This window comes from Lepus europaeus, chromosome 1 (genome assembly GCF_033115175.1).
Source record: "Lepus europaeus isolate LE1 chromosome 1, mLepTim1.pri, whole genome shotgun sequence".
NCBI classification, from domain to species: domain Eukaryota; kingdom Metazoa; phylum Chordata; class Mammalia; order Lagomorpha; family Leporidae; genus Lepus; species Lepus europaeus.
This window is the reverse complement of record NC_084827.1, coordinates 103,560,127-103,580,220: the sequence shown is the minus strand read 5'-3', so window position 1 is coordinate 103,580,220 and position 20,094 is coordinate 103,560,127. Positions and strand designations below refer to the sequence as shown.

The window sequence follows — 20,094 nt, the reverse complement described above, 5'->3', positions numbered from 1 at the left end:
CCTCAATAAATGAATTTTGAATGTATCTACATTCTCTTTTCCATAGAATCTGGGATAATAACCTACATTTACTAGATAACCTGTTTGTGACTAGAAGTCATAAAGTAATTGAGACCACGTTCAAATCATTTAGCTGGGTTTCCTTGACCTCTTAAGTTCTTTAAGTCCATTACTTTTTTTTTTTTTTAATTTTTTAAAGATGATATTTACTGGGGCCGGCACTGTAGCACAGAGGGTTAACGCCCTGGCCTAAAGTGCCAACATCCCATATGGGCGCCGGTTCAAGACAGGCTGCTCCACTTCTGATCCAGCTCTCTGCTATGGCCTGGGAAAGTAGCAGAAGATGGCCCAAGTCCGCGTGGGAGACCCAGAAGAAGCTCCTGGCTCCTGGCTTCAGATCGGCGCAGCTCCGACCACTGCGGCCAATTGGGGAGTAAACCATCGGATGGAAGACCTCTCTCTCTCTCTCTCTCTGCCTCTCCTCTCTCTGTGTAACTCCTTCAAATAAATAAATAAATCTTTTTTTTTTTTAAAAAAGACATTATTGGGCCAGCGCCGTGGCTCAACAGGCTAATCCTCCGCCTAGCGGTGCCGGCACACCGGGTTCTAGTCCCGGTCAGGGCGCTGGATTTTGTCCCGGATGCCCCTCTTCCAGTCCAGCTCTCTGCTATGGCCCGGGAAGGCAGTGGAGGATGGCCCAAGTCCTTGGGTCCTGCACCTGCATGGGAGACCAGGAGAAGCACCTGGCTCCTGGCTTTGGATCAGTGTGGTGCACTGACCACAGCGGCCATTGGAGGGTGAACCAACAGCAAAGGAAGACCTTTCTCTCTGTCTCTCTCTCTCACTGTCCACTCTGCCTGTCCAATAAAAAAAAAAGACATTATTTACTTATTTGAAAGGCAGAAGCTGAGGCTGAGGGGGAGGAAGGGAGAGGGAGAGGGAGAGAGAGAGAAAGAGAGAAAGAGAGAGAGATAGAGATGCTTCCACCCACTGGTTCTCTCCCCACATGGCCACAATGGCTGGAACTGGGCCAATCTGAAACCAGGAGCTTCTTCTGTGTATCCCATGTGGGTGCAGGGGCCCAAGCACTTAAACCATCTTACACTGCTTTCCTAGGCCATTAGCAGGGAGCTGGATTGGAAGCGAAGTAGCTGGGACTTGAACCAGTGCCCATACGGGATGCCGGCACTGCAGGCGACAGCTTTATCCGCTACACCACAGAGCCGGCCCCAAGTCCATTAACTTTCAAGTAGTCATTTTTCCTTAAGAAAAAGAGACTTGAGCATGGCAGGAAATTCTAGGAAAAAGTACTTTCTTTGCAGATAATTTTTGCTAATCGTAAGTACATCAGGAAAACGAACTGATGTGGTAATAAAATCCTGTAACACTTCAGAAGGAAAGACTTACCAAATGGTCTTCCCAAGGAGGGCAGGACAAATGCTGAAGAACCAGATGCCACTGCTAGTGAAAGGACTATTTTTTTTTTTTTTTTGACAGGCAGAGTTAGACAATGGGAGAAAGAGAGACAGAGAGAAAGGTCTTCCTTCCATTGGTTCACCTCCCAAATGGCCACTACAGCTGGCGCACTGTGCTGATCCGAAGGCAGGAGCCAGGTGCTTCCTCCTGGTCCTCCATGCGGGTGCATGAGCCCAAGCACTTGGGCCATCCTCCACTGGCCTCCCAGGCCACAGCAGAGAGCTGGCCTGGAAGAGGAGCAACCGGGACAGAATCCGGCCCCCCAACCGGGACTAGAACCCGGGGTGCCCGCGCCGCAGGCAGAGGATTAGCCTGTGAGCTGTGGCGCCGGCCAGTGGCAAGGACTATTAACATTAACAGCAGTTCATGTGCCATGGACTGTAAAATCACTGCATGTGGATCCATTCTCATAATACTCAAAATCACCCCGAGTTACTCACTGTTGTTATTATTCCCATTTTCATGTGAAGAAACTGGGACATGGAGTGGTTAATTCCAGTGAATGGCACATCTGGCACTGGAACCCAGGCAGTCTAAATCCAGAGTCTGTGCTTTGAACCATTAGGCAAAATTGAACACGCTTGTGTCTGTAGATAGAGGAGTTCCCAAACTGAATTCCTTTTCTAGCAACTAACCTATCTCCCTTGTGAAGAAAACATGGAGATTTCAAATAGCTGTAACAAAACAGGTATTTTCTTTCAACATAGCTAGCTGGTGTATAACCTCAGCCACATTAAAATAATCTGAGTTAATCTACTTAGGCACTGAGAATTAATATCTATTAAAAATACTTAAACCTCAGATTCCCAAGGCTATTAGAAATCCACGCTTAGAAAATGTAAAATTCATCTGGCACTGCGGCCAAATAGGCTAATCCTCCTCCTGTGGCGCCGGCACACCGGGTTCTAGTCCTGGTTGGGGCGCCGGACTCTGTCCCGGTTGCCCCTCTTCCAGTCCAGCTCTCTGCTGTGGCCCAGGATGGCAGTGGAGGATGGCCCAAGTCCTTGGGCCCTGCCCCCGCATGGGAGACCAGGAAGAAGCGCCTGGCTCCCGGCTTTGGATCAGTGTGGTGTGCCGGCTGCAGAGTGCGGGCCGCAGCGGCCATTGGGGGATGAACCAACGGAAAAGGAAGACCTTTCTGTCTGTCTCTCTCTCTCACTGTCCACTCTGCCTGTCAAAAAATTCAAAAAATAAATAAATAAAAAAAAGAAAATGTAAAACTCATATGAAATATGTGAAAACATTTGTCATCTTGGCAGGCGCCGTGGCTCAATAGGCTAATCCTCTGCCTAGCGGCGCCGGCACACCGGGTTCTAGTCCTGGTTGGGGCGCCGGATTCTGTCCCGGTTGCCCCTCTTCCAGGCCAGCTCTCTGCTATGGCCCGGGAGTGCAGTGGAGGATGGCCCAAGTGCTTGGGCCCTGCACCCACATGGGAGACCAGGAGAAGCACCTGGCTCCTGGCTTCGGATTAGTGCGGCGCGCCGGCCGCAGTGCAGCAGCCATTGGAGGGTGAACCAACGGCAAAGGAAGACCTTTCTCTCGTCTCTCTCTCTCTCACTGTCCACTCTGCCTGTCAAAAATAAAAAATAAAAATAAAAAAAAATAAAAACATTTGTCATCTTGACACCATACCAGGGAAACACCATCAGATGAGCAAATAACTTTCCTAATTCAAGAATACTATTTTTTTCTTTGCAAGGAAAAAAATAAAATGAGAAATATTTTTAGATTTCTACATTTTTCAATATTATCTATGTCAGACTGTTAGTCTAATTATCTCCTCTGTTGGCAAAAGAAATAGACCTGATGGTTGTTTCTAACTCATAAACTTATATTTTTGTCTCCTAATCCCATTGAAATAGTACCTTCCTTTAAAATCAGAACCTCCTTTATAAACCAAATAGTACTTTTTGCAGAAGCCACATTTGCTTAAACATATATTTTGTTATCTTTTTTCAAGGTAACTGTCATGCAGGTGAGTAGAAAAACCAAAGTAATAAAAAGGAAATGTAAAATTCTAATAACTCAACATTTTTCATGAATTATATACAGCTATTTAGAAGTAAAAATAAGAGTGAGTTTTGAGGCACAGCTGGTTAAGCTTGGAACACCTGCATCCCATACTGGAATCAGTTTGGGTCCCTGCACCTCTATTTCGGATTCTAGATTCCTGCTAAAGCATCCTGGGAGGCAGCAGATGGTGGTTCAAGTGCTTGGACCCATGCCTCCCACATGAGGCATTCAGAGTTCTGGCTCCTGCCTTCAGCCTCACCCAGCACAGGTTGTTGCAGGCTTATGGGAAGTGAACTAGCAGATAGAAGGGCTCGCTCTCTCGTTCTCTATTGCTTGTTCAGCCTTTCAAGTAGGTGAAAACAAACTTTTTTAAAAAGTAAAAATAAAAATTTTAACAAAAAATAACTTAGGGGAAATAGTGTTAAATAGCTCTCACATCTCATGCAAATAATATTTGAAACAGTTCCTGTATATTTTGATTCAATGTGGCATACATACTTGGAAATCCTTAATAGGCATCTTTCCCCAAAATATTTCCTTTTCTTTCTTTCCCTTTTTGATCTACTACTGTCAGAGCCCAATATTTTTATTTTGGTTCCTGTTTGGATCCAGCGAAACTTCACTGGAGTCTGTAGCACAACAGATATAAAACATTTCAAGACTAATGTTATACTTACTATTGGTGACACAGTTAATATAAAGCATAAGAATAACATTAGGAAGCAGTTTTAGTGGGGAAGAAATTGAAGTTAAACACTCAGTGTTCTGGTTGACAGATACATACTCAGATTTAGACCTGTGCAATTTAAAAATGGTCAAAGTATTAAGCCATTGATAATGGGGTAAGTTCTCTGTGTAACAAAGAACATATCACCATTACAATGTTTTGATAAGATGTTGATGTTCAAAAAAGCATGTTTATGACTTCTAGGTACTGTATCTCTATAGCTAGCATATTATCAACAAAAATAATTCACTTACTTCAGAGATACCTAGTATCTTTCATCTGTACAAAATACCAATTTCTCATGAAAATAACAAAAATTAAAGTGGAGAAATCAGTTACTTTTGGAGAGGTGAGGGAAGGAAGAAGAAACAAATTATGTCTGTCTACAAAGATTATTTTGTTTTTTCAACACCACATTGTATAACGTTTCTAAAAATAAAATTATAGTAGCAAAAAGCGAATTATGATATAAAATAAGTTATTTTCCATTACAGAAAATGATCTTTAATTAAAGGAGTGCTAGGCAGCACTGCTGCAACATCTCTCAGGGGGAAAATGTAAATCACACCTCTTGGGAATTGTCTGAAGAATATCTCAAATCACAAGAGCAAAAAAGAATTCATCAGAAGTGATCTTCCTTTTGTTTACAGAAGTGTTTGGTTGCCACACTCAATTCCTTGTATTTTGCTTTTCATATAAATACCAGGAAGCCAGTCTGAGGCTTTATGGAAAGGTGGTGCTTTTAAGAATCTTACTGCAACATATGTATAAAACAGATGTTCCTTCTAAGTTGTATTTTATAATAAATTTGTACTTTGTGCCTTCAGTATAACTGGCCCTCAGAAAATTTGAGTGTCATATTTAAAAACATTAATTAATTAATATACTTATTTAAGTGGGAAAGAGAAGGAGGGATGGCGAAAGGGAGGGACAGGGGAATAAAAGAGCGAAAGCGAAGCAGCACTCCTACTGTTGGTTTACTTCCAAATTCCTGCAATGGCTAGGGCTGGGCTAGGCAGAAGGTAGGAAGGGGATGCTACCCAGGCCTCCCATGTAGGTTACAGGAACCCAACTATTTGAAACATCACTGTTGCCTACCACATTCTTCATTTGGCAAAAAGCCGCAATTAGGTGCAGGGACCAGGAATTGAAATGAGGGACTCCAATGTGGATATGGGCACCTTAACTGCTAAGTTAAATGTCAATCCCCACATTTTTATTCTTGAACCAAGTTAATGTTCAATAAATTTTGAGGAAGAAGTTAAAAACAAACCTGATTTTGTAATTTTATTTAGCTCTTATATAGTAGTATAGCTTTAAAGTCCAACAATGAGTTAATGCTTAAAAAGATTCACAAATAGCAAATAAAAACTTTGAGGGGTAAATGCTATATTTATTTTGTATTTTCCAAAGTGAGACTTCTCATTAAATAATTAGTAATTATGTCATTCAGTTCAATCTATATAGTACCACATCCAACGAAGACAGAGAGAAAAAGCCAGTACTTACATAATGTAATACATTACAGAACTTCAACAGGACATACTCATTTAAATATAAAAAGCACTTAGTAAATTTTTAGAAATACTTTCACATTCAATTTCAACCAGTCTAACCTTACCAATTACAGTGTCTGGTATATTAAGTTTGCTTAAGTGATCCTTTTGTGCTTTTGCTAGCAGGCAAATTCTATGAAATTCTTCTTTCAGATCCCAGAAAGTCTTCTCTATATTATCCCTAAAAACAGGTAAATATTTTAAAACATAAAGCTAAAACCCTAGATTTTTTTAAACATATTGAAACTTAACATTGCACCACTTTATACACTACAAAATAATTACCGAAGTGTGAAACAATTATTTTAAATTCCTAAAAAATGTTCCCAAAGACAGCTATAATGTTTGGAGAGCCAGGTACAAGATACATGGGGCTAAAAAGTTCTAACCTGTAAATGTAGTACAGAATAGCCTACCTCCTTATTCATGGAACACTGACACTGGCTGTCTTACCTCATTCTCACATTAGAAATTTCAATGCATTGATTTTTGTTTTCTATAAACATGTTGAATAGAATATTAAATATTACTCATTTTAGTAAGGTTCACGTTAGGATCTATTCATGTAAAACGATATGGCCACAAAACTTGGTCTATTGAAATAACGGAGAATCTAATCTTCAGAACCAGCTCTATTAACTATATGATTAGTTAGGTCATTTTAACATGTAGGAGGCTTGTTTGGTTTCTTTCAGGTATGAAAGGCTGCTATTTTATTATAATTGCTAAAATTTAAAAATATATAAACATGGGGCCGGCATAGTGTCATAGTGAGTAAAGCTGCCACCTGTAGTGCCAGCATCCCATATGGGTGCCTGTTCGAGACCTGGCAGCTCCACTTATGACCCAGTTCTCTGCTGTGGCCTGAGAAAGCAGTAGAGGATGACCCAAGTGCTTGGGCCCCTGTACCCACGTGGGAGACCCAGCTCAGCACCCCTGGGGCCACTGAGGCCATGTGGGGAGTGAACCAAAGGATGGAACACCTCTGTCTCTGCCTCTGCTGCTGCCTCTCTGTAACTCTGCCTTACAAATAAATGAATAAATCTTTAAAAAATACATAAACATAAAATGTATTCAATACTTATGATTAATTGGCAAAAAAGAACGTAAAACTACCTTTCATGAAATAAAGGAACACCAAGACTCTTTGGTGATGTTTCTTTTCTAGGAGAAGAAAGCTCTTGTCTTCTTTCCTTAAAGACACAAAATGATTACTATTTAAAATTACTTCCAAACTCCTAAGACTGGTAAGCAGAAAACATATGGAAAATCTATATATCTCTAAAATAAATTGAGGCAGATCATATATATATATGCATATATATGTTTTCTTTAAATGAGATCAAGAAAAAAAGAAAAGGAAGATCCAAAGTGAGAAAACATGAAGTACTTTTAATAATTTCTTTAATTACTATTGCAGTATTGGTAATTCAAGGAATTTCCTAAATTCAACTATTTACCAAAATCTTACTTTCATCACCAAGTAACTCACATGACCAGAAACTCGGGGAAAACGAATTGGAGAGTTTACTTCTTTGAGCACTAATAATGGAATATATATTTAAATCAATATTTTTGCCTTTTTGGTACAAGTTCCGTGCTGAATAATGTAGCCATTATAGAAGAAGAAAGAAAACCTTAGGATTTTACAGCACCTTAGGATTTAACAAGCATTATAAAGGTTTATAAAGCCACTGCAATTATATAGGCTGCTTCAACCAAGTTCTTGCCTTTCACTCCCACCTTGTGGTTTACACTGGTATTACATTTATTCTGACAAAAAACATTAAAAAAAGTAGTAATTTATTCTATGGTTCAAATTAATAAAAAACCCTTTGTAATCATATTTAGAGGGGTTTGTGTACTTTCTGAAGTACCACTGACAAACTCAGAGATATGAAGTTCTAATATTATATAATCATAATTCAGTCAGAATTGTATAATTCTTATTTAAGTTTAAATCTAAAACCAGGGTACATTGATCTTTAGTGACTTTCAGATTTTATTCAATCAAGGTTATTATAGCTATTATTAAAATGGAAGATTATGCTTCACTCTTTCATTTTTGTTCATACTGATTTATTTGAAAGGCAGAGTGACAGAGAAGACAAAGAGATATCTTCCGTCCTTCCTTCACACCTCAAATGCCCACAACAGCCAGTGTTAGGCAAGGTTGAAGCCAGGAGCCAAGCATTCCATCCTGGTCTCCCATGCTGGAGGCAGTAGCAGTAACCCAAGTACTTGGGCCATCGTTTGCTCCCCTGGTGCATTAGTAGGAAGATAGAGCAGAAGCCCAGAGTAGCCAGGACTTGATCCAGGCACTTTGATAAGGGATGCAAGCATCGCAAGTGGTGACGTAACTATGACACTACTTAACTGCTACCGCGCATCCCACTTCACTGTTTCCAATCACCTAAGTATATGTCCTTTTAATCTTGCTCTTCAAAAGATTCCTTTTAGGAGCGGGTGTAGGGATGGCGGCATCCCGTATCAGAGTGCTGTTCAAGTTCTGCCTCTACTTCTGATTGAGCCTCTTGCTAACGAGCATTCTGTGAAGCGACAAGCGATGGCTCAGGTACCTGGGTCTCTGGATTGAGTTCAGGACTCCTGGATTCACCCTGACCCAGCATTCAGGAAAGGGTAGTGAAGAATGATAACCTTTTGTTTGGCTGGCTAACTGGTGGCACCTTACTTCTGTGATACTTAGGTTTGATAACTAGTGAGCATCAATCTATCAGGAAAAGATTCCTTGGGTGCACTAGCAGGGAATATTTTGAAGATACAAATTTATTAAGGGATTTTTTAAAAAAAATTGTTTATGTATTTATTTTATTGAATCAAAAGGTAAATAGACAGGGAAGTCTCCTATCAGCTATTCTACTCTCCAAATGCCTGTAACAGTCAGGGCTGGTCAGGCCAAAGCCAGCAGGCATGAACTAGTTCTGGGTCTCCCATATGGTGGCAAGAACCCAACTACTTAGGCCATCATCTGTGCCTCCTAGGCTGTGTATTAGCAGGAAGCTGGATTGGAAGCAGAGCCAGGACTTCAGATCAGGGCTCTGATATGAGATGCTGGCATCCCAAGTAGTGTCTTAACTGCTATGCCAAATGCCTGTCCCTTATTAAGGAATTTCTATGAAATAGCTATACTAAGGTCTTCAGCTTTATTGGCGTTAGGAAAACAGCTCTGCTTACTATTGTTTCCATTCTTATTGAATTAGTCCTGGTAGTACTAAGTAATACACTGTATCTTCTATCATTCATACATAATAAAGCTATTATATTTCAAATGAAAATTTACAGCATCAAGTATTCAAGAAAAAATTTCAAAAAGGGACCTCTTAACATATTAAAAAAAGAAAAAAAAGGCAAGCAGTTTTCTGGAAGACATTTTGAAATAGGGTTTAGATGGTTATAGCATGCTAATGCTATTTTCAATTATAGCAATTGGGATACAACTTTCTGAAAATAATCATTATTTTCAAAGGATTCAGGATTTCTATAGTTAATGTCAACTTCAATACTTTTTCTGGAAACAAACTTTCTTTTCAATGCTATGTTATTCTACTTAATGAAGATTACTCAGTTTGGTAACATTCCAGAGAACAAGTAAACATTAGAAAGAGATAATGCATATTTTTTCTTTCTTTTTTTTTTTTCAAAAAAATATCCAAGTGGACCCCATACTGCAGGAAGATGAAGTTAAGTGTAACTTCAAATAAGAAAATATGGGAATTTTCAACACTATATTTTAGGAGATCTTAAGCATTCCATCATTCAACAAATGAGTTTATTTTGAGGTACTAAAACTTAAAATACTTATCATAAACTGTCCCAAGTATTAATTTGGAAATGTCAAACTTGTGGAATGAATGCTGAAATAAGAGTTTTGTGCATCACACTTTCATATACACTTCCAGTATTGTGCCAGATAAGTCATTCAACTAAATCCATTAAGTTAAACCCATCTGCAACAGTTGGAAGATGTTATGAAATGTTTCCTTAAATTTCCTCTTATGTGAATTGGGAGATTTTTGACTTAGTGTAAATCAATTTAAGTTTCTCATGGAAGGGTATTATATATAAAAAACCCATATGTTTAAGGGCTAGTTAAAATGTAATCATATTTAAGAAGAAAAAAGTGGCTAAAGTATTATTCCAAAACCAAGTTTACTCTTAAAAACTATTTATTTGAGAGGCAGCAAGATGTAGTTATAGACAGACAGCTCCTATCTGCTGGTTTACCCCCCAGATGCCCACAATAGCTGTGGCTGGGCAGGGGCTGAAGCTCAGAGTTAGGAGCTCAATCCAGATCTCCCACATGGGGTAACAGGAACCAAATTATTTAAACCATCACTGCTGCCTTCCAAGGAAGGTCTGCATTAGCAGAGAGCTCAGGTCAGGAGCTAGAGTTGGGAATCGAATTCAGGTACTCCGTATGGGAGGCAGGCATCTTAACAAGAAGGTTAAATGCCTCCTTTCCCAAGTTTATTTTTTAAAGCAAATAATGGAAAATGGCTTTGTACATTCTAGGATCTGTTAGATACACACTTCTTAAAGAAAAGAAGGGTACATTTCCCCTAACAGTTGCCTTAGTAATAGTTAGCACTAAAAGTCAAAGTATTTTTTCCTTTTCTAAAATATGGAGGCCAGAGTTGTGGCTTAGAGGGTTAAGTTGCTGTTTGCAATGGCAGCATCCCATACTGGATTGCAGTTCAGTCCCAGCTTCTCTGCTTCAGATCCAGCTTCTTAATGTGCTGTGGAAGGCAGCAGCTGATGGCCCAGTGCTTGGATGACTGCCCCCCACGTGGGAGACTTGGATGGAGTTCCTGGTTTCAGCCTAGTCCAGCTCTGGCTGTGGCGGCCATTTGGGAATGAACCATGCATGGAAGATTCTCTCTCTCTCCCCCTCTCTGTCACTCTGCCTTTCAAATAAATAGATAAATAAATAAATCTTCAAAAGTATAAAAAATAACAGAAAAGCAATTAAAAATTCTCATCTGGAATCATGTTTTTCTTGAAAACTTTTAGAAAAGCTTCAGTTATGTAAAGTTTGAATATGACACTGAGTATACTGATTAATATTAATGTATGTGTATGTTTTCTCATGTGTAAGGGACCTAAACATTTAGAGGCTAATATCAGATAAATGAGGTGAATTTTCAATGATTCATATTTGAACCACAGCAGTGCCCACCACTTTATTCCAGTGATCCTATCAAAGACTCCCTCTAAACTTTAGTTGGCATCTTTACATGCAAAATAATATTTTTTAGGTAGCTCAGGTAACTGAGTATAGTCAATATTTTATTTAATTTCTGGAAGAGGCCAGCAGAATCATGCTTTTAAAACACATGAGAGAACTGTGTTCTTACTTGGATCTGTTTAAAACAAGAACTAAGCTAGGGTGAGATGGGATGGATTGGTAAAAGGAATATAAATTATGGAATAGTTATAAATACTAACTTGATAAAATTCATGACAGAAAAAGGAAAAATGAGCAGTGAAAAAGAAACCAAAAATAAAGATCCACTTATCACTTAGATTTTTGAAACCTAAGAATAAAATGCTAAAGGAAGAACTGAGATTGAATATTTCCTTACTAGTTTTAGATATGCTGAAACAAAAGATGTTACGGTGGTGTCAGCACTGGATATGGCTGAATTAGGAAGAAAATGAAAGAAAGGGCTGAGAGAGGGAAAAAGATGAGGCAGGAAACAGGAGCAGAAAAAAAAATTACAAAAGATGATTTAATGAAAAAGCACAGTAAAATAAGAGTCTCAGGACAAAAGGTTAGAAAAAGATGCCAGGAAACTGTATTTATAAGAACTTAATGGCCATATGCAACCTATGCTTCTCTCACCATTATTAACATTCTTGAAAATCTAGCAATGTAAAAGGAACACAAATCCTAGGAGCCTTGTCTGTTCCGCGTGACACAGTGTGCTAGGCAGACGCACTGTCAGTGTGGGAACAACTCCAGGCAAAATGGGATTCATCCCAGAGTTCTGAAGGAAGTGGCAAGAAAAATAAACAATATAAAAATAAAATGAGACACCCCCATTACTTCCAAGTTCTTTACAGGGTTCCAGTTCAACGTAAATCTCAAGAAAATACCTATCAATTCAAGGCTACAATAAAACGTATTCTTTAAAAAAAAAAAAAAAAAAAGGTAAAATCCTCTACCACAACTGCTACGATTACTAAAATTTCTTTTCTTTTTTTTTTGACAGGCAGAGTGGATAGTGAGAGAGAGAGACAGAGAGAAAGGTCTTCCTTTTTGCCGTTCGTTCACCCTCCAGTGGCCGCTGCGGCCGGTTCATCTCACTGATCCGAAGCTAGGAGCCAGGTGCTTCTCCTGGTCTCCCATGCGGGTGCAGGGCCCAAGCACTTGGCCATCCTCCACTGCCTTCCTGGGCCATAGCAGAGAGCTGGCCTGGAAGAGGGGCAACCGGGACAGAATTCGGCGTCCCAACCGGGACTAGAACCCGGTGTGCTGGCGCCGCAAGGCGGAGGATTAGCCTGTTAAGCCATGGCGCCGGCCCTAAAATTTCAACTATACCAAAGTTATTTTCAGGAAGAGGGAGATTAATACTTTCGTTCTGTTTTCTTAAGTCTTTTACTTTGTATTAGGTACCTTTTGCATATATCTTCCTGAATTTTCATAAGGAGAAGAAAAATTTAACTGTGGGGATGCTTTTCTGTGCAAAATGGAGACTGAACAGGTGACCAATTTAATTAAGTAAAATTTCTCATACCCATTCCTCAAACACTACATTGAAAATGAACTGATTTTGGTAGGGGGTGAGTTAGCTGTTGTGGGGTAGGAGGTTTAAAGCTGCTTCTCGAGATACCCACAAACCCTATCAGAGTGCCGGGGACTGAGACCCCACCTCTGCCTTTGATTCCTATCTACCCTCCTGCAAATCCACCTGGGAGGTAGCAGCTGTTGGCTCCTGTACTGAGTCTGTGCTACCCTTGTGGGGACCCAGATGGAGCTCCTGGCTCCTGGCTCCTTGCTTTGGCTTGACCCAACCCCACCTGTGGGTATTTAGGGAGTGCATCAATTGATGGAAGATCACCATCCCTTTAACTGTCACTTTGCCTTTCAAGGAAATAAAAATGAAGAAGTAAACATCTAAAAAATATAAAATGAACTGATTTGTGAAAATCCTTCTTCTTTTTATTCACTATTTTAATGTTATACCATTATCAAAGCAAGCAGAAAATATCTTCTGGAAATTAGCTATTATTTAAGCAATTTGCATGTATAATTTAGTTCACATAATCCTATGAGTTAAATACATATCTATGACTTTTGTTTTAAAGATTTATTTTATTGATTTGAAAGGCAGAGTGACAGAGAGGGAAAGCCAGAAAGAAAGAGATCTGCTGATTCACTCCCCAAATGGCCACGATGGCTATGGCTGGGCCAGACTGGAGCCAGGAGCCTGGAGCCAGGAGCCAGGGGCCAGGAGCTTCTTTCCCAACTCCCGCCTGGGGGATGCCGGCTTAACAGGTGGTAGCTATCCCTGCTACACCTCAACATCAACCCCATTAACTATGACTTTAAAGTCTGCTTAAGAACTTTGGAGTTTGCTTTGGAGAAATCGAATAATTTGTCTATGGTCCAGTAGGTGGAGTAGCTGGGATTGGAACACAAACTTTTCTGCCTCAGTCTTTACTACTCAACCATAGTGCTTGGCTGCCAGAGAAGCTAAGCAATAACAATTATCCCGCCGGGCGCACGAAATGGAGAATGCTAACATTTCCATACTGCACCAGAACAAACTAATTTTAAGATTCTAAAACCTGCTTGCCATATAATGAAAAACAAAGTATTTCTCACAGAGGATTAGTTACAGGCCAAGTTTTGATGTTCAAATATTGCCTGTGTGTTGGGGGGGGGGGGGAATCTTTGGAATGACCTTTAAAAAATATGTTCAAGTATGTACAAATAGAAATTTATATCCCAATATAGCTTAGATAGATTTATTCAAGTTCTGCCAAACCACTCACTTGTTGACATGAGCAATTTGGCGACAATTTCTTAGCCAAAATTTCAGACTTTTAAGTATTTCTCAAACATGGTATAGAAGTTAAGCATATGAGAAAGCATAACAATGGAGTACATTACGGTTAAATCTACCCCCTCTCAAAACTGAACTCCCTTCCCACCTCCCCAGCTATCTTTTAATGGAGGACTGGACATGATTATAGAAACTGCACAATTTCTTGTTTGATAATTTCAATATCAGGATCTTCTCAGGGTTGGTATTTGCTCCCTTGTAACTGAATCACATTTTCTGGGCTCTTATGTTGAGTAATTTTGGACTGCATCTTGAATATTGTGAATATTATGTTGTGGAGATATTATACTACATAGTGCTAAAGGGTGTTGGTGTTTTTGTTTTTACTGCCAATTAACTTGGTTTGCTCAGACTCCCATGGAGAGCAATAGCTCAGATCTGAGTTCAGGCCTTAGCTGCAAACTGCTTTCAGTTAGTCCCACTAACCTGGGAACAGTCAAGAGATTTGGGCTGAGGTTTTTTTTTTTTTTTTTGACAGGTAGAGTTAGAAAGAGACAGAGAAAGGTCTTCCTTTTTCCGTTGGTTCACCCCTCAAATGGCTGCTACGGCTGCGCTGATCCGAAGCCAGGAGCCAGGTGCTTCCTCCTGGTCTTCCATGTGGGTGCAGGGCCCAAGCACTTGGGCCATCCTCCACTGCCTTCCCGGGCCACAGCAGAGTGCTGGACAGGAAGAGGAGCAGCCGGGACAGAATCCTGCACCTCAGCTGCGATTAGAACCCAGGGTGCTGGTGCCGCAGGTGGAGGATTAGCCTAGTGAGCCGCAGTGCCGGCCTGGGCTGAATTTTAACACAGAATTTACAGTTCTCTTTCCCTGGGGCTCCTTTCCTTACTCTCTTGTGACCATGGTTACCATGGGCTCATTCTCCTTCCTAGCTCTTCTAGGCAGAATGATAGTATTGAAATTTCATCAACTACTGTGATTCTGCTAGAATTGTGGCCACCACTAGGACAAAGCCACAGAAAAACAGGAGTGCAGTCTGGGCCAATTACTTGATTCACATTGTTTATTCCACTCCACCATATGCAAAGCTTGGTGTCCAAAGTCCTCAGGTAGCTCGGTTTTGTGTATGTTGTCCAGAGTTTTTAATTGGTGCTCACACCTCTACAACAAAAGTTTAGCTTCTGAATTCTGTGAATTTTGTTTCATTTTGTTCTTATCCTCCGTTCTTCTGAGATTTTATCAAAAATTTCCAGAGATGTATTATCCAATCTGGAAGCTTTCTCTAATGCTTAATTTGGCATCTCATTTGGTGGTATTTCATTACTAGTGACCTCCTTGTATCTTTTTTTTTTTTTATCAGAATATGACATTTTTCCCCAAGTTTTAGTATTTTCATTGGTTCTTCTTCTTAGGTCCCAGATGTGGACATTCTCTTAAGACTCAGACCTGAGTATACTACTCTTTCCTAACTACATACTTTTCTTTAGTTTTATCATTCATTCTAATGTCAATTCTTCCTAGAATGCAATTCTTAAAGTCTGTTATCTTCAGGATCAGCCTCTAATCTTAATAGCCTTTTTTGTTGTTGTTGTTAATTTGAAAGGCAGAGATACAGAGAGAATGGGAGATAGATAGGTCTTTATTTATTTATTTTTTGACAGGCAGAGTGGACAGTGAGAGAGAGAGACAGAGAGAAAGGTCTTCCTTTGCCGTTGGTTCACCCTCCAGTGGCCACCGCGGCTGGCGCGCCGTGCTGATGCGAACGCAGGAGCCAGATGCTTCTCCTGGTCTTCCATGCGGGTGCAGGGCCCAAGCACTTGGGCCATCCTCCACTGCACTCCCAGGCCACAGCAGAGAGCTGGCCTGGAAGAGGGGCAACCAGGACAGAATCTGGCGCCCCGACCAGGACTAGAACCTGGTGTGCCGGCGCCGCAGGCGGGAGATTAGCCTATTGAGTCATGGCACCGGCCGAAAGATAGGTCTTCCATCTGCTGATTGACTCCCCAAATGGCTTCAATAGCTGGGGTTGAGCCAGGCTGAAGCCAGGAGCCAGGAGCTTCTCCCAGGTCTCCCACGTGGTTGTAGAGGCCCAAAAACTTGGGACATCTTGCACTGCTTTTCCAGGTGCATTAGTAGGGAGCGATTTGGAAGTGGAGCAGCCAGGACTTGAACTGGTACCCATATGGGATGCCGACACTGCACACGGAGGCTTAATTTTCTATGGCACAGCACCGGCCCCTTAGTAGCCATTCTTCAGTCTGTCAAATACATTTTTTCTTGTTTTGGTGTCTACTGTACACCATCAAGTTTTTAAAACACATATAACCTTTTCCTTAAATCTAGTTCACATTTCTCATCTCCATTTTCCTTTCTTAACGTAAGGCAATTCTTTTCAGCTTAAAAAATTTAGGGGTGTGTGTGCGCAATTAAGGTGCTGGTTAAAGTACCTGCATCCCATATGGGAGTATCTGGGTTCGACACAGAGCTCTGGATCTAGCTCTGCTCCCAAGTCCAGCTTCCTGCCAGTGCAGACATTGGGAAGCAGCAGTGACAGTTTAGGAAACTGGGTTTCCACCACCTATATGTGGGAGACTTGGATTGAGTTCCCAGCTCCTGGATTCAGTCCCAGTCCAACTCTGGTTGTTACACGAATTTGGCAGGTGAACCAGTGGATGGAACATACCTCTCTTTCTTCATCTCAAATAAACAAATTATACTTTTTTTTTTTTTTTTAATTTTAGGACAGAAGAAACCCTAAAGAAACTGAGATTAGGTTCTCTTGGAATAGGAAAATTCAGAACATAACAGCTGGCAGTCTCATCAACTTTTCTTTCTTTCCAAGGAAGAACTTAGTAAAAATAAATTCCAAGATCTAATGTCTTACCAAAAAGGAGCACACATTTATTAAGAATAATATTCAAGATCTAGCATCCACATCAAAAAGGAAGAGATGCTTATAAGGAAATTAGAAGAGGAGTTTTAGATTTGACCTTATAAAAAGTTATTACTTTGTCCTCATGTAGGGATAAAAAAAAAGAGATGGAACAGGAAAGAGGATTCTCAGGCATAAGTAAAGAGAAGAAAAGAGAGAATGTTTAATTCATAACATCAAGGAACGCAAGATTTATTTTGATCATTTGAGCATCTAGGAGAAATACAGCCCAAATGCTAATTCTAGAAAATACAGACAAGTCAGTGGTCACAATGAAATGTAGAGGGAAACATGCTGCTCTAATGTTAAGCAGTGAAGAGCAACTAAGGATAGAAATAATAGTAGTACACCTATCAGGTATGAAATTATTTAGATGAAACTAAGAATGCAGATATTATATTACTATTTGTAGGCATAATGACAGACAGAAAACAAAAGATAGCTATCTCAGAATTATTATGTTTCCAAAGGGACTTCTCCGGGAAGAAAAATCACAGGTTAATGACACAGAATACATGGGGAACAACGTTAAGATTCTAGGATACATATTTTACAGCAAAAACATATGGAAAGATGACTAACTGGCAATGGAAAATATCTTTCAGGGAAAAAGCATTCATAACATAGTTAAGTCAGTCTAAGGAAGCAACAGAAAGGTCCAGAGAATGTAACACCTTAGATATAAATGATAAATTAGGTGAGTCTTCTTTTGCTCGCCCCTCAAATTCTAGCAATATCTTAGAGTGGGGCTACAAATCTAACAAGAGGATGTTAAAAATACAACACTGGGAAAAGTTTTAGCTAGAGATCCTGTTGGTTTTTCACTGTTGATTTCTGGTCCTATAAACATTCTGTGCTTTTAAAAGCTTACCACACAGAGCACATAGTGTGCAGCACTTCACAGGTTTAGGGTTATGTAGAATATACTAGGAAATCCATCAGGCAGATCTCTGCTGCCATGCTGTACTTTAGCAGATTAGAGTCAAAATTCAGAGTTTGCTATTGATTTAATAAAATAGATAAAAGTAACCAAGAATAATTTACAAATATTGTGATTTAAAGTATGAAGGTGTAAAACAATTATTTAATAAATGTGAAAAGGACTGATGATCAAAACACTATGATTTTCATGCGTAAGTAAAGGTTGCTGAGCAAAATTGAGAATTCTTACAGTGTGAAATTTTTTCAGTAGGATGAAAAGTAAATACTGAGTAAAAGGCAACAAGATTTTTCTAAAAGGACATTCTAATCTGGTAGACTGGTGGTTCTTTTCTTTTGTAAGATTTCTTTACTTAAAAGGCAGAATGACACACAGAGAGAGGCAGAATATCTTCCATTCTCTGATTCACTCTCCAAATGGCCACAATGACTGGCGCTAGGCCAGGCTGAAGCCAGGAGCCAAGAACTCCATCCGGGTCCCCCACGAGGGTAGCAGGGGCCCAAGTATTTGGGCCATCTTCTGCTGCCTTTCCAGGCACATTAGTAAGGAGCTGGATTGGAAGTGGGGCAGCTGGAACTCAAATGAGCACTCCAGTATGGGATGCTGGTGTCACAAGCAGTAGCTTAACCAGCTGTGCCACAATGCTGGCCCCCAAACTAATGGTTCTGAAAATACAGAACCTTTCAAGGTCTAAGGTCCCTGGGGAAGTCCTGGTGTTGGGAGCAGGGATCTGCTATGACTTCCCCTGCACAGGCCAGGAATATGAGGCTCTGGGGCCAGTGCTGTGGCATAGCAAGTTGAGCTGCCGTCTATAACACCAGCATCCCATGTGGGTGCCAGTTTGTGTTCCAGCTGCTCCACTTCTTTTTTTTTTTCTTATTTTTTTCCCAAAGAAACCTTTTATTTAAGGAATACAAACTTCATGCATTTTATAAGTACAGCTTTAGGAATACAGTGATTCTTCCCACCAAATCCACCCTCCCACCCACATTCCCACCCCTCTCCCTCCTCCCTCATCTATTCCCAGTCCCATTCTCCACTGAGATCCTTTTCAATTAACTTTATACACAGAAGACCAACTCTGTACTAAGAGTTCAACAATTTGCACGAAAAAAGAATTAACAAAACAACTGTTCCTCAAAAGCTGAGACAAGGGCTGTTCAAAGTCATGCTGCTCCATGACTTTGATCCAGCTCTGTGCTAATGTGTGTGGGAGGGCAGCAAAAGATGGCCCAAGAATTTGGGCCACTGCGCCCACGTGGAAGACCCAGATGAAGCTCCTGGCTTCAGCCAAGCCTGGCCCAGTGTGGGCTTCTGTGGCCATATGGAGAGGGAGTGAACCAAGATCTCTGTCCTTCCTTCTCTCTCCATAACTCTACCATTCAAATAAATACATAAATCTTTTTTTTTTAACAAAAAAATATGAGATTTTGACTATTCTTTACCTGGGACATCTCTCAGGTTGTGAGACAGTAAACTTGAAAAGACAAAGTAATGTCTCCCATGGACATAAAAGCAGTCTTGTTTACTGCTTGCTATAAAATGGTAGGTTCCCCAAGCTTAATATTCCTCTCCTTTACTGCAAGTCGCTGTGTGTGTACATTCAGCACAACACTACTGTCGTGATACTATGAAGATGTTATTTCCATTCTTTACTGTGTTAGCATTTACACTGATGGTTCAAAAATAATGATGAGTAAAACTTCTTGCGCTATAGCATGACTAACGCCACAGTGGTACCAAACTGGAATAGTCATTGTATTTTTCAATGCCACACACTCCGTTAAAAAAGCCAGTTTCAACTAAGGATGCCCTTAATAAAGCAGTAAAACTTATGAGTTTTACTGAATTTTGATCTCACTAATAACTTTTTAATAAACAATGGGAGGTATGCACAGAAGACAGCTGCTACATACTGAAGTACAATGGCTGTCTCAGGAAAAAGCATTTAGGCAACTGAGTTGCAAGCTGAACTAGTCACTGTTTTTAATGGAATGCCATTTTCCTTTGAAAGAATGACTGACATGCGAGCTATGGTGATACAGACATTTCTCAAAAGCAAATGAAGTTAGCCTGTCACTTTAAGGAAAACAACTGATGAGACTTGTTGCCAATGATAAAATTTGAGCTTTCAAGTGAAAATTAAACTTTTGGAACATTTCTACCTGTCATAGGAATCTTGACAGCTGCCCAGTAATTAAGAGATTTTTCTGATGAGATCATTGATGTTAAATATGATTTAAAAATATGATATAAGAAAATAAGTAAATATTTGGAACATCTGTATAACTTAATGATCCAATATTTTCCAAATGACCAATTTATGATGCTACAAAGTCACACAGAAGTAAAATTATACATTCATAGAATAAGGTACACCAGTGGTTTTTAATGTAGCATAAAGAGTTCTTGATATGATT

General features: G+C 40.1%; 1 protein-coding gene across 4 annotated transcripts in view; it reads right to left on the bottom strand.

Moving 5' to 3' along the window:
* TANK (TRAF family member associated NFKB activator) overlaps positions 1-20,094 on the bottom strand; it is a 91,183-nt gene that overhangs the window by 7,454 nt on the left and 63,635 nt on the right. For all 4 annotated transcript variants that reach the window (XM_062187300.1, XM_062187291.1, XM_062187316.1 and 1 more), the window contains exons 5-6: positions 6,889-6,965; positions 5,838-5,953 (exon numbers count right to left, since the gene is read on the bottom strand). In XM_062187300.1, the coding sequence (XP_062043284.1) occupies positions 5,838-5,953; positions 6,889-6,965 (193 nt within the window). The remainder of the gene's footprint in view (positions 1-5,837; positions 5,954-6,888; positions 6,966-20,094) is intronic.